General features: G+C 31.5%; 1 protein-coding gene across 1 annotated transcript; it reads right to left on the bottom strand.

The window, feature by feature from the left end:
- Positions 1-12,209: 12,209 nt before the first annotated feature.
- Positions 12,210-12,821, bottom strand: LOC127253580 (uncharacterized). The gene has a single exon (XM_051278234.1). It carries the CDS (start codon positions 12,819-12,821, stop codon positions 12,210-12,212), a length of 612 nt encoding a protein of 203 aa, XP_051134191.1.
- Between the last annotated feature and the right edge of the window lie 3,696 nt (positions 12,822-16,517).

Below are 16,517 nucleotides of genomic sequence, written 5' to 3'. Positions count from 1 at the left end.
AGAATGCATGCTCAATTACGAGAGAAACTTATTTTTCAGGGGTATGCCGAATTCTGAAAGTTGGCTTCTAAGGCTATTAGATCTTAAGAAAGCCTTTCAGCAAGCCTAAAATGTTGGGCCAATGGCATCCTATGGTCCCCCAAGAAAATCAAGATTGAGAAGATGACTTAGATCTAGAAGATTACCAAGAGGGCCACATTCATCCAGTATCTATTAATTCCATTGGAACATGGTTAAACCAATCTAAGGCACCGGCCTTGTTTATACTACACGAGATTTAAAGCTACCTTGGAAGGCCACACTCACAAGGATCGGGTAGTCCACTAGGCCGACAAAGCGGATTTTTGTTTTGGACAGACTTTCACTACATAATACAGTGGTGGAAATTATTTTCTACTAGGATAATAGAGTCTGAAAAGTTATTCCAGTGGACCAGTTGGTAATCGACACCCAGAACAACCTCTATGAGATGGAAAATTGGTGGTAAACCAGCAAAAAAATTAGTATAAACCCTTAACTAGGACATAAGAGCATAGCATACAGCATTAGCATCAGACAGAATAGGAAGCCATTCAACAAACAGACATTGACATCAAGCATATCCTAGCGGAAATCATAATAATTTTCCACAAAGAAGTTTGTAGAACCACTTGCGGATGACACAAAATAGCTGCCTAAGCACATTCTAGCGGGAGACATCGTTCATAGGGAACCTAGAGAAAAATCACTAGAAATTTTCTTTTGCAACAACTTACCTGAAAAAACATTCAAATGATTCGCCAGGGGACACGCTCATGGAAAAAGATGATGGGTCCGAGGCCAATTGTACAATTATTGTAACATATGAGGATATGGAGAAAGCAATGAACTATCATAAAGAGTTTGCAGAAATTAAGCAGAACGATGCAGTTTTTAAAATACCTATTGATAAAGCAACTCGGCACCTGAAGCCACTTTTCCTCACCATCACCCTAGATAGGGGAACAATAGACAATGCGCACAAGGCCGCTGGAGTGGTGGTAGTGGATGTCACTATTGAGAATAGAAAATAGAAAAGGCCAGATGACGTTCTTCATGAATGGAGAGAAGCCAGCATATTCCACCATCTTGGGTCATGACTGGTTCTACACATCACAGTGTGTGCCTTCCACACTCCATCAAAAAATTATATTTTGAAATTGGGATAGGATGGAATTGGTGGAGGCAAAATCAAATCTACTTATGGAGGTCCATGCTTTGGAGGCAATATACTATTCTCTAAATATGTACCATTTGTCACTTATAGTGAAGGATTTTCGAGAATTAAAAGGAATGCAACCTTATCCCCCCTAGGGATTTGAGGTCTGCATGACGGCCGACCCCATGGTCAGATTTTATGGAAGAATATGATGGTTGATGACACCGAGTTCATCATTAAGTGGAAAAACCGACTGCGAAAGGTTTCATATCAAGACGAAGAACGGATGCTCAAATCCGTTGAAAAAATGAATGAGAACTGACGATTTTCTGCTTCCAAAAGTAACTTTCAAGGATTTAAAAAAAAAAAAAAAAAAAAAAAAAAAAAAAAACAAGGGTTTTCGCCTTGTAGAAGCTGTGACTTAGGAGCAAATTTGGAAAACGGCTTCAGGAAAAAAATAAAATTGGTGAATTTAAATATAGAAAAGAAAAAGATGAGGAATGATGCAACTGAAAGTGGAGGTAGCAGGCAAAATCAAGTGTTTGTGTAAAAAAGCTACACCTTCGAAATCAAAAGCGGCAGAAAAAGTGTTAGCATCAGTCCCCAATGATAGAGAAGATATCTTGCTCTCTAAAAGGTTTTTTGGTCTTTCATTCTGCCACTAGAGGGTGATCCAATAAATTTTTTGGAGAAAAACAAAATTATTATAAAATATTGGATGTTCATGGGAATCCAATCCATCCAAATATTTTTTTTTTTTGGGTGAGAGAAGGTGATGGAAATCTGTTATACCAAGAAGTCCTCCAAATTTTGGAAAAAGTACAGAGGAAATCAAGTCCAGCATAAATTTGTTTAGAATAGTCCCAAAACGGCGGAGACCTAGGAATAAACAAGTAGCCGAGAATCTGGCCCAGTAGGAAAAGCACAACTTTCTAAAAAAAATCATGCCATACATAAAAATGATGGAGGTTGAGGAAGGTTTAATGGTTGAAAAACTCAAATGAGTGCCGGCCCAAATTCAAGGAAGCCCAAGGGATGACGAAGACAGCGGTCCACGACCAAGGAGGGAGGCCCAAGTTGATTAACTCCAACGAAAATTTAGTTTGGGAGAGCCCTTTTGCTGCAGAAAATCAGCAGCAGAAAGTAATAGTTGCGGAAGTCATAATGGCCATCAAGAAATAAGGTTGATTAAGAACAGTTTGGAGGTAACTCAATGTGAGCTAACATCAAACAATTAAGATTAAGGGGGTATATTTAATTAGGATTTCATTTGATTTTTTTCAATTTTAAAAAGTCTATCGATTTATGTGAATTTAAAAAGTCTACAGAGTCAATGCAGAGTTTGATGGATTTTATTAATTGATTTAGATGAATTCTTATAAATTTGATTGGATTTATTTATGAATTTATATGGATTTTATAGAATTATAAAATATTTTTTTTATTGATTTATATAATTATATAAACTTATGTAAACACAAATTTTACAAATATAATATATTTATTATATATTATTATATTTTATAAAATATAGGTAATATTAATAAATAATATATAATTATTAATGATATAGAAATATTGTAATATATATAATACTACTATTTTGTATATTATATTTTTAATTTTATAATATTTTATTATATTATCATTCAATATATCAATTAATTTTTATATTTTTTATTAGTTACTATTATTACTCTTATGTATATAGATTTTGTAGAAAATAAATATATAGATTATAAAATTAATAAATCACGCACATTCATTATTTTTATTTTTATATTATATGCACAGCTTCTTATACAAATATCCCTTCCAAATATTTCACTAACAATCACACCAAAAATAAGAAACTACATTTACAATTTTGCATAAGAAATAAAATTAAAAAGTAAAAAGTAAATAAATATAACTAACGATTCAACGAATAAAATATATATTTAGTTAACATTACCGACAATACAGTGTATTCGATAAATTAAAAAAAACAGTAATACATATTTATTATGATAGTAGTAATTTTTAAATATTATATTTATAATATAAAAATACATATTTTCAAAAAAAAAGTTAGATAATAATTTATTAATATATTTTATTTTTAAATTATTACTTCTTATTAAATATTTAAAATACTATTAATAAATATTATCATATTTTTTATCACTTAGATATTATCAAGAAGAAGAAGAAATAATAATAATAATAATAATAATAATAATAATAATAATCCATCAAAATCTCTCCTTATCATTATATATTTTCTCATGTATAAATTTTTTATAATTGTTCATTAAAATCCAATTAAATACATATACTTGTAATGTGGATTGTTGAATACCTCAACATTTTAAAAGATTTTTAAAAGTCTGCATTGAATACTTCAATATTTTAAAGGATGTTTAGAAATCTTGATTGAATACCTCTATATTTTAAAAAACTTTTAAAAGTCTCGATTGAATTGAAAAGTCCAACAAAATCCAACAGAATTGTGATTGAATACACCCCTAAAGTTATCTCCATTAATGAGTTATAATAGGGTTATGATGAGTAAACATAGGAACTCAAAGGAGTTGGTCATTATATAATGTGATATTTGTCTCTGGAAAATTACAAAAAATATTTTGTACATATATATAATTATCACTATTGTCTTTTAGTTATCGCCTTAGCAAAATATATTTTGAATGTATCACAATTTTGCTATTGTAGTACTATGGCTTGCGCGTGAGTTTCAATTGTTACAAAATCTATGCATTGTTGTCATTGAATAATATGTTGCACAATATTAGATAATATAAAATATGTACGGGATATTTTTAACAAAATTGTGACATGCAAGAGGTATTTTTCTAGAGTGTCCATAAAGTGTGAGTGAAAGTGGCAGTTGCGCGAGTGAGATAAAAATCCGTGTGGTCAATTTACTAAAATAATGAAATTACGACACGTACAAATATATTTTACTAGAATAACAATTAAAAAATAAGAATGATAATAGAATATAACACAAGATTTATTTTTATTTTTTGCATTTTTCCATATCTCTCCCTATATTGTGTGTTAGCTATTTATATTATGTTAACTTAATTAATATACTGTCTATTTTATATAGTTAATTGTAGAGTGTGTTTGTTTGGGAGTTTGGAGTTTGAGTTTATATTTGAATAGTAAAAATTTTGAATTGAAACAATAGTATAATGTGATATAAAAGTTATTGATGTAATATTTTAAATATAAAATTAAATTTTAGTATAATATAAAAAATAGATGTTTGATTAATATTTTTTGAAAAAAAAAAACACATATATATATATATATATATAGTAAAATTTGAAAATAACTCTAGAAAAAAACACACCAAAAATGTATTATCAGTACTGAATTGACTTTTATAATTAAGTGCAATGATGGCGATTAAAAAAATAATACTAATAATAAAAAAGAACAAAGCATATGCATTCATATTTCCTTACTACCATCTATTTATATCATAGTTGCAAACGATACATTACATAATAAATGTGTCTTGGATATGATTTTACTTTTCCATGTTTCAATATAATTTTTTGAATAAATAGATATTTTATTGGATTTTATATTTTAAAAAAATAATAATAATTTGAATGAATAATATCTTAAGTAAATAAGAAATTATTAGACGTAAATTTTAAAGATTAACATTACATATAATATATACGGGTAAATACTTCCTTATAGAATAATTAATCCAACAAAAACAATAATAATATTGAAGATGTAACAATATGAGAGTTTCCTGAAATCATTTCGAAACTATAAAAATTCATATATAATAAATATTAAATCAATAAATATATTTTTTTTGTCTTGAAAACTCCAAGACTATTTAAAATAGTTTTGAATTTTTCAAAACTATATTAAATATATATATTTTATATTGAATGATCTAGGAAATTTTGAATTTTTATTAATCTCTGACCTTTCAAAGCTATTTTAATTAATCTCATAAATTTCGAAATTATTTTAAATAATTTTGAAATTTCTGAAAATTCATTAGTTTCGAAAATTTTGAACTTTCATTAATTTTGCAATTTTCGAGCCTGTAAACTATTTAATAAAACAAAAAATAAAATAAAATAAAACTAACGGGCCTCCTACCCTTTTCCCATCCCAAAAGAAATATTTGTTATCTCCAAAATCAAAATAATTTTTTCCCCAAAAACCTTTTTTGTTTCTTTATTTCTTAGGGTGTGTTTCTTTATGTAGTTTTGACGAAATTTGGGTTCGATTTTGATTTTTATTTGAATTTTGATGTGAGTTTGAATTGACGTATTTCTTTTATATTTCGGTTTGGGTTGGGTTTAGAAAGTTTTGATGTGTATGGATTTGATGGTAATAAATATAATAATATAAATTTGTATTAATTTGTATAATTTGATTATAAATTTATATTATACCTAATATATTTCTAAATTTTTATTTATTTGTATTATAAAAAAATTTATTCTCTATAAAATGACATATATTTTATTAAATTATAATTATTACTCCATCCGTCCCGTTTGAAGGGTGTCGTTTGTTTTTTGCACGTAGATTTTTTAATATTAATATTATATTGAATTATAGTAAAAAAGACAAAAATACCCCTATTAGTATGGTGTAATATAAAAGTAATGGTATTTGTGTAATATATTATAAGTTGAAATGGTATTTATTACGTTAAGTAGGTAATACAATTAGTAAATTAGGAAATGGTAACTTTGTTTTAGAACAAACAAAAATAAAAAATAGTAACCTTTCAATGAGACGAGGGAGTATAATTTTTTTTATATTTATAATTTAAAAAAACAAAGAAAAACAAAAAAAAGACACCTGACACCTAGACCTGCTCCTACTCCCTCTCGCATAAATTGTCGCCCTCCACTTCCGGTTTCACGCCTTAGTCAGATTAAACAGTGTTTAAACAGTGCAAATTTTCAAACTTTAGCTAAAGAAACACACTATTCTTCTTTTTCTCCTCCTCCATCTTCTCCGGCAACGAAGGCGGCGGCGGCGATTCTCCTATTTCTTTGGCGGCTGCGGCAACGGTGGTGGCGATGACAGCAGAGCTGGGGGTGGCCACAACGTCTTCTCCTCCTCCTCCTACACCTTCGGCGGCCACGGCCGTCCCTGAGCCCGGGCGAAAGGGCTGCCCAGAGCCCAATCTAAATTGGGGCTATTATTTATTTATGTTATATATAAATTATTTATATATATACATTATTTGACATTAATATATTAATACAAGAGCATGGCTTAATGGTTAAGTTCTATTCCTAATTTTTGTTTTAACATTGTTAATATTAATACTATTATTGATATTTTATCTAAAAATTTTGAAAAAAAAATATTTTATTTAATAACTTATATTCTATTATAGGTAAAAAAAAAAAAAAAAAAATCGAAGTAGATCATTTATATATATTTAAGGGTCTTTTATTTTTGTTTCAATTATTTTTTTCACTAAAAAGATAATAAATATTAGACAAAATTATTATTATTATTAGGCAAAATTATCAATGACTGATTTCGAAACTCAATGTAAATCTCTATATACTTTAAAAATTGCATGAACCCCTTGTACTTTAAAAAATATTCCATGAAACTCATTTTTATATATATATATTTTTTTTGTGATGAGAAGATGACTTTTCATCTATAATTTTTGCATGGCGACGGTTTAATATAGCGTTTGTTAAAATATAAGAGAGCGTTACGCAATTTTTAAAAGTTATGCTAGAAAAAATGTTTTTTTTTTTTATTTATATTTTATTATAGGTAAAAAATATTATATATATATATATATTTAAGAGCCCCTAATTTTTATTTCGCCTCAGGCCCTTCAAAAGTCAGAAACGACCCTATCGGCGGCGACAGCAACGGCGGCCGCTCAACGACGGCCCAAGCGGCGGCAACGGAGTCTTCTCCTCCTCCTCCTTCTCCAGCGGCGACGGCAGCGGCGGTTCTGGCCAGGGCAGTCCCTGGGCCCGGGCGAAACGGGCGATCGCCCAGGGCTCAATTTAAATTGGGGCCCATTATTTATTTATGTTATATATAAATTATTTATATATACAAATTATTTGACATTAATATATTAATATAAGAGCATGACTTAGGGCGTGTTTGACAATTAGCTGATAGTTGTTAGTTGTTAGCTGATTCAATTAGTTGATAGCTGTTAGCTGATTCAATCAGCTGGTTTAACTAGCTGATTCGATAGCTGTTTGTATTAAAATGTTTGGTAAAACAACTGTTTGATATTAACTGTTTATACATAAAATAATAATTGAGGTCATTTTTATTTTATTTTTGTTTCTAATATATTCAATGATGTTTTTTTTTAGTTTAGAATGTTTAAAAAAAAAAATTGTTATTAGTTATTGAAAATTTTAAAAGTGTTATAAAAGTATTTATTTTTATTATAGTTAGATTTAAAAAATAATATATTTTTATTGAAATATATAAACAATTTTTTCTATTGAAAATGATGTAAAATATAAAATAATAAATTTTTCGTGTATATATTTATTATGTTAGTTATAGATTAGTTCATTATATTTATAATTTTCAATAAATTTAATTTATTTTTAGTATAAAATTTATATATTGTAATTTTAATATAAAAATAAATTATTAATATTTATATTTTCTATTTTATGTTATTTTAATAAATTTATATATTTTACAATTAAAATAATTTTTATATAAAAATTAATTATTTTAAATTTATAAAAGTAAAACTATAATATAATAAAATATTCTAATATAGTTAATAAATAAGGAAAATATATTTATTTGTGCAAAATGCATAATAAATTTTTAAGGACATATAAGGAATAAAAAAATTTTACAGAAAAAACTATTTCAAAACATTGGATAAGTTAGCTTTTCATAAATTAGCTTTTTGGATCCAAAAAGCTATTCCAAAAAAACTAATTTACCAAACACCTAAATTAGCTTTTTGAACGATCAATCAACTAAAAGCTATTCAATAAGCTAAAAACTCTTCAAAAAGCTATTTGTCAAATACCCTCTCAGTGGTTAAGAGTGCCTTCAAAATTTAAAAATATTTTTTTATACATTAAAAAGAATTAGACAAAGTTAATATTATTGATATTTTACATATAAAAATATTAAGAAAATTATTTTATTTAATTATTTATATTTTATTATAGATAAAAAATATATTATATATACTGGGCCCTAATATTTGTTTTAACATTGTTAATATTAATAATATTATTGATATTTTATCTAAAAATTCTGAAAAAATTATTTTATTTAATAACTTATATTCTATTATAGGTAAAAAAAATCGGAGTAGATCATTTATATATATTTAGGGGTCTTTTATTTTTGTTTTAATTATTTTTTCACTAAAAAGATAATAAATATTAGACAAAATTATTATTATTATTAGGCAAAATTATCAATAACTGATTTCGAAATTCAGTGTAAATTTCTATATACTTTGAAAATGACATGAACCCCTTGTACTTTAAAAAATATTCCATGAAACTCATTTTTATATTTTTTTTGGTGATGAGAAGATGATTTTTCATCTATATTTTTTGCATGACGACGGTTTAATATAGCGTTTGTTAAAATATAAGGGAGTATTTTGCAATTTTTAAAAATTATGCTAGAAAAAATATATTTTTTTTATTTATTTATATTTTATTATAGGTAAAACATATTATATATATATATATATATTTAAGTGCCCCTAATATTTTTTCGCCCGGGTCCTTCAAAAGTCAGAAACAGCCCTGGTTGTGGCAACGGTGTATTTTCCTCCTCCTTTGTCGGCGGTGATGCGGAGCCCGTGGCAGCAAAGCGTCTTCTCATCCTCCTCTTTTCTTCTCCGAAGGTGACGACAACAGCGGCGGCAATGGCGTCTTCTACTCCTCATCTTTCGGCGGAGACAGCAACTGGCGGCTGCGACAACAGTGAGGCCCGCGGCCATAATAGTGTCTTATTCTATTTATATACTTCTATTTAAATTTGATATCTCAGTTATAGTTTAAAATTTTAATTCGTATAAATTAAGAATAATAATATAACTATATTTTTTTTATTTTAATTAAAATATAATACTAAAAATTAATTATTTGTTGAGATATTGTGGATATTTAAATTTAGTATATTTATATTTAGACTTGGTCTTATCTATATTTTAAATTATTTAGATTTGACTGTATCGAATATGTTTTATATTGTCTATATATATCGGCAATTTATTTTGATAATCAATAACACAATTTCATTATTTTTCCCCAAAAATTCTAATATGGTATCAAAGACTATTTTTTTCATGCCGTAGATATAACCTGCCAACCTGCGTTTTTGGGATGTCCCCGGAAGTCTTCCAATTTTGAGATTTTTGTTTTTATTTAAATTTTTTCCGAATCTTGATTTTGTCTACATTTGAAGTCATGTTGGCGCATCTGTCTACGATTATGCAATCCGTTTGCTGCGTTTTTCCAGAGGCATGTTTCTGATTGCAATGAGAGTCTCGTTATTTCTGACTTTGTGGAGAGTACTCTCTTGTTTTCGGCTCCAGTAGAAAGTTGTTGAGATATTTTAGATATTAAGTTTTAGATTTAGTATATTTAGATTTAGATTTAGATTTGGTCTTATCCATATATTAGATTACTTAGATTTGAGCCTATCAAGTATGTTTTGTATTACCTATATATAGGCCCCTTATTTTGATGATCAACAATACAATCTCATTATTACCTAGATATAGCTTAACAACCTGCGTTTCTCCGGGTACATTCAACATGGATTGTACCCGGAGATCTTGTGATTTTGAGATCATGTTATCTGCCATATGTCTGTTGCTTGCGTGCGATCTAAAATCTATATGCTATTTGTCTGTTGCCTGTGTGCGATCTGAAACATGTCTGCGATCTGCTATCTGTCTGTTGCCTACGTGTGATCTGAAACTTGTCTGCGATCTGTCATCTATCCGTTGCTTGTCTGTTGCGTGCGTGCGATCTGAAACCTGTCTGTGATCTGCCATTTGTCTGCTGCTTGTCCGTTGCCTGCATGCGATCTGAAATTTGTCTACGATCTGCCATTTGCCTGTTGCTTGTCTGATACCTACGTGCAATCTGTTTGGTGTTTGCAATTTATCTCATTTTCGGCTCCGGTGGAGAGTAATCTCATTTTCGGCTCTGGTGGAGTCATGTTGTTTTCAGCTCCGGTGGAGAGTCATCTCATTTTTTGCTCCGGTGGAGTCATCTCGTTTTCGGCTCTGGTGGAGTCATGTCGTTTTCGGTTCCGGTGGAGTGTCATCTCGTTTTCGGGTCTGGTAGAGTTATCTCATTTTTTGCTCCGGTGGAGTCATGTCATTTTCGGCTCCGGTGGAGAGTCATCTCATTTTTTTGCTTCGGTGAAGTCATCTTGTTTTCAGCTCCGGTGGAGTCATGTCGTTTTCGGCTTCGGTAGACCGTCATCTCGTTTTCGGCTCCGGTGGAATTATCTCGTTTTCGGCTCCGGTGGAGTCATGTCGTTTTTTGCTCCGGTGGAGTCATGTCATTTTTTACTCCGTTAGAGTCATCTCATTTTCTGCTCCAGGGTGGAAAGACATCTCGTTTTTCGGCTCCGGCGGAGTTATCTCGTTTTCGGCTCCGGTGGAGTCATGTCGTTTTTTGCTCCAGTGGAGTCATGTCATTTTCGACTCCGGTAGAGAGTCATCTCGTTTTTTGCTCCGGGGTGGAAAGACATTTCGTTTTTCGGCTCCGGTGGATAGTCAACTATTATTTTTATTTGTGTTTTTTCTTTGCATTTATATTCAACTTTCTTATCAAACTCAAGTTGGTTTCTGTTATACCACTTAAGTTTGAGGGGATGTTGAGATTTTTTAGATATTAAGTTTTAGATTTAGTATATTTATATTTAGATTTGGTCTTATCCATATATTTTGAGTCTATTAAATCTATTTTCTATTGTCTATATATAGGCCCCTTATTTAGATAATCAATAACACAATCTCATTATTTTTCCCTAAAATTTCTAACAAGAGTCATGTCGTTTTCAGTCATGTCGTTTTCGGCTTCAATAGAGAGTCCGGCTCCGGTAGAGAGTCAAATTGTTTTCGACTCTAATAGAGAGTTATGTCGTTTTCGACTCTAATTCAGTTGAGAGCATTATTTCTGACTTTGATATGGTAGAGCGGCGCGGCAACGACAGAAAAGCAATTATTATTTTTCTTTGCGTCTTTGCTATTCAATTTTCTTATCGAACTCAAGTTGGTTTATGTTGTACCACTTGAGTTTGAAGGGGGATATTGAGATAATTTAAATATTCATTTTTTTTGATTTAGTAGAATTATATTTAGATTTGATTTTATCCATAGATTAGATTATTTAGATTTGACTTTTATTGTTTTGTATTGTCTATATATAGACTCCTTCTTTTGATAATCAATAATGTAATTTCATTATTTTTTTCTAAAATTTCTAACAATATTTATTATTATTAAAAATAAAATACTCCCTCCGTCTCACGCTGCATGTCCGGGTCAGGAATTTATAATAAGTAAATAATTAAAAATGTATTAATAAAAATAATTATTTTATATTATAAATAATTAAAAATTAAAATTAAAATAATTAATTAGTTTAATTAAAATTAATAAATTAAAATTTTAAAGATTTAAAATAAAACTAAGTTGTGTAATTTTCTTAAAAAATAAGTAACATGAAATCTAAGACAGAATGTGAACACTTATTGATAAGACTGATAGAACAATATTTTAACTGAAATGTGTTTTTGTTTATTTTAGTAACTACACTCAATGTGTTTCTAAAGAGCATTTTCAGTTTCAAGAGCTCATACAAGGAAATACAAACAGTAGAAAAGTGCTATTTTTAAAAGTAGAAATCTAAAAGTTTCTGCAAAAGCGAATCCAAAAGGGCTAATAGAATATACAATTTAGAGTATTAATTTATTTGCTAACCTAAACCCTAAGTTAACACAAGTAACTAATTAACCGTGGTTGTAGCTACCGCTTCCAATCGAGCCCGAAAATCCGGCAAGGCGAAACCCTAATTTTGCTCTCAGAAATCGTTTCAAGTTTCGGCGACCAAATCCGATCTCGAGGCCCCACTAGCTGATCGTAATGCTTCTGCAGCTCCGGCGAGCTGCACACTGGACTTTTACAACCATTCCCACCGTCGGCCGTCGCCGTCGCCGTCTCCTTATTCTCCCCGCCGCCGATTAGTCGCGCTATGTACTCAGGCTTCACCTTGATCGAAACGGCGCCGTTTGATCCTCTGACGTACTCGAAGGGGCACTCCTTCAATCCAGCGACGGCGCGGCGGCTGCACCCCAGCGTCGCCAGGGACGACGGCGACAGGACGCTGTGCGGGAAGCTGTCGAGAGGCAGCACGAAATACGTCTGGCCGTGGTGGAGCTCGTCGTCGATGGCGAGGGAAGGGATCGGCCGGCCGATGAAAAACGAGTCGGCGTGGCAGACCACGCGGTCCGGCCATTGGAACATGATCTCGCCGGCGAAGTGCTTGCCGGTCAGGCACCTCGTGCCGCCGCCGTAGGATATGATCTTCGCCGCCAAGGGCGACGCTGGTGGCGGACGGAAGCAAATTGCATTACCCATTGATTTGTATGTGGTGTAAGTGTGATAATTAATTCAATCGTCGTCGGCGATGAGATGAATTGATTATATATATATATATATTGGGGAAGATGAGGAATAATTAATTAATGAAGTGGGGATGGGGTGGGTGCAGAAATGTTCTCAAGGACATTGAGGATGTCCGCAATGGCGGCTGAAGCTGATTTTATTTAATGTAAGATTAAGATTGAATTAGTTCGCACAAGTGGAATTTGTCTTCTGAGATATATATATGGGCGGCTTGCTCAGCCCCTAATTAAGAGAGATCTCATCTTTTAAATTATTATTTATTATTATTATTAAATTTTAAAATTAAATTTTAATTTTTAATTTTTTTCTATTATCTTTCTTTCTAATCACGTTTCACCCTTGTCCTTTTAAATTTAATTATAGCTTACACTATTTTACCTTACACCTAATCTGCCTCACCTTATTTCTTATCTCTTTCACTTTCCTTCAGTCCTTCTCGCTTTTCAAATTTCTGGACAAACCATCTTTTATCTTTTATTCTCAAATTGACATTGTCTATACGGTCACGTTCAACCTCTTCTCCAATCGACGTCAATCAGTGATATTATTTTAAAAATATATTTTAATTATATGTTTATAGAGGACCTATAATTTATTTTCGTTCAGTGTCTCAAAAAAGTCCGAGACGGCCCTCTATATATATATATATATACACATATATATAGCCGACTTGGTCTGGCATGTGATTAGTTTGCCATCCGGGCTTATCCAATGATTGGTTTTTTTTCCGCCGAATGTCTTTTTTCAAAAAAAAAATAAAATTGCATATACTTTTTATAGAAAAAATAATAAATTAAATCAAAACAATACTTCTTAAAAAAATATCATACATTTTTCATTTAATAGAAATAATTATACACTAATATTAAAATACTCTCAATTTTTATTTAAATTAAAAATATACAAATATTTTATACATAAAAGCAAAGGTCAAAATTGTCAAAACAATAGTTTCACTAAATAATAAAATACTATTATATTTGATCTACTACAAAATATCAAACGAATATATTCATCTGGGAAAATATCATAAATTTTCCATTTAATAGAAATAAAAATACATAAAATTAAAAATACTAAACAAATATACTTTTAGTCGTGAGAGTGAGACTATCTCAATGATTTTTTTAAGAGTAATTTATTTTCTAATAAAAATAGTACTATTTGTTTATTTCAAAAAAAAATACCTTCTTTAAAAATTTTGAACCAGGTAAAGAAATCACGTGGACTTTCTCAGACAGATCCCCATGAAAAAATACATTCTTCCTTCAACTATAATAACTACCAACATCGAAGAGCTATAACAACAAAGAGACAATAGGCAGATGTCAAATGAGCAACAGGAGCAAATATCTCCTCATAATCAATATTGTACTCTTGCGAAAAACCTCTAGCTATGAGGCGAGCCTTGTAGCGCTCAACAGAACTATCGAAGTGAGTTTTGATCTTCTGCATCCACTTGCAGCTAATGAGTTTCTTTCCAGGTGGGAGATATACGATATCCTATGTGACAGTCTTCTCAAAAATTTGCAATTCCTTAGACATAACATTGCGCCACAAGATATCACAGTTCGCCTCACGAAAGTTCTTATGTCCATGGTGAGATAAAATGACAGAAAAGCAATGGTAATCAAGTAGATGAGAGGTAGGATAACTTACACAGGTAGGTTGTTGATTAGTGGTAGCAGGAACTAAAACCTCTAGAGGATCGGTCACAGGCTCAAGAGGCCCATATGGGTTAGTTGGTGGTGAGGGATCATCATCAGAGACACCATCAGAAACTGGTGAGAGTTGACTTGCAGAAGAAGGAGGAGAGGAATCTGGAACACAGAATTGGAACACTGACTAAAAGTGATTGGAAAATTTAAAGTCAGCGGAAAATAATTTATGCTCCCAAAAGGTAACATTCCGAGAAATACGTAGACAATTCGACATAGGATCCCAACGCCAATAATCTTTATGTTCTACCTCATACCCCATAAAGAAACACAGAGGGGTGTGTTGCTCTAATTTGTTTCGTTCATGAGGAGGAAGATGAACAAATTTCAAAACAACTAAAATGATGAAGATGAAAGTAATCAAGTACCTGTCAAAAGAGCCTCTCATAAGGTGTGGTATCCTGAAAGACAAATGAGGGTAAATGGTTAATATTATAGATAGTAGTAAGAGCAGTCTCACCCCCAAAATCGATCTGGAGAAGAGGTAGATAATAACATTGCTCAAATTGTGTCTAAATTATGACGATACTTGCGCTCTACCCTACCATATTGATGAGATGTGTAGGGACAGGAACGTTGAACAATAATACCCTGGGAGGACATAAAACTAAGAAGGACAAAATCATTATACTCGGGTGCATTTTTAGCACAAAGAGTCTGAATAGAACACAAGAATTGAGTTTGCACCATTTTAGTGAAAGCAAAGTACATGGAGGCAAGTTTAGACCGGATCTAAATAAATTGAATCCAATTAAATCAAGAGTAATTATCAATAAAAAACACAAAGTAACAAAATCCAGTAAAAGCAGCAACATGAGAGGGCCCCCAAATGTCAGAATGTACTACCGAAATGATTTATCAGTAATAGACAAGTTATTTGAAAAAAAAAAGAAGATAATGTTGGTTGTTTTCCAAGTTTACAATGCAAAAATCAAATTACTCGAAACAAACTGAACCTAAAGTAGTTGTATTTTCTAGAGACTTGAGTTTATGTAGGGAGTCATGACCAAATCTGAGGTGCCATTGATAGAAATATGAATGAGAGACTGGAGCAGAAATAGAAGGTATCTGGCGAAAGCGAAGGTGGCCAAGCTCAAACAAGCGGCCTCTCTTACGACTCGTCCTACGTATCTGACTCGTCTGCGTGTCCTGAACCTGCACACCAAAAGATGAGAAAATTACAGTAAGACTATGCTTAACCAACTGACTGACAGACGTAAGGTTTAGGGCTAATTTAAGAATGACATAAATATCATCAAGGTGAGGGGATGAGATATGTTCAGTGTGGATAATGTGCATGGATGTTCCATCAGCGGTAAGTATATGAGGGGATGAGGTGACAGTTTGTGAGGAGTATAAAAGACGATGATCAGGTGTCATGCGGTTATAACAGGCATAATCAATATACCATGTATTGTTACTTGATGTCGAGGCTAAAGAATGGTGGACCGATAGAACATGGGTGAGTATATGACGAATGTCCTCAAGAATGGAAGCCGATTTTGATACGCTAGTAGCAACAACAATGGCAGAGGAAGAGCCGGAAGAAGAGGACTGACCAGTCTTCAGATTCTCGAGACAATTCAGACGGATGTGGCCCTTCTGATGACAATAGTGACACTCACCCTTAGGGCAGTAAATAAAAACATGATCAGAGTTCGGGCAACTGCGACATTTATCAGATGTAGGTGGTTGGGCATACTTGTGAGTATCCTTGCGATGAGGTGTAGATGATGAAACTTCCAAGGCCAAATCAAGGGTAGGAGCCTTGAGCATCTTAAGACTAGTGTCCTCAAACAAAATCTTCTTTATCGTTGTCTTCAAAAAGGAAAGGGATGGCAATGAAGCAAAGAAGCACGCATAGACTCATATTTTGGACCAAACTTCATCAAGAGCTGAATCAATCGAAATTGTTCAATTTGTATATTTT

The sequence above is a fragment of the Andrographis paniculata genome, unplaced genomic scaffold (assembly GCF_009805555.1).
Source record: "Andrographis paniculata isolate CXL003 unplaced genomic scaffold, ASM980555v1 Contig51END, whole genome shotgun sequence".
NCBI lineage: Eukaryota > Viridiplantae > Streptophyta > Magnoliopsida > Lamiales > Acanthaceae > Andrographis > Andrographis paniculata.
Note: the sequence above shows the minus strand (reverse complement) of the source record. Positions and strands in the feature narration are given on the sequence as shown.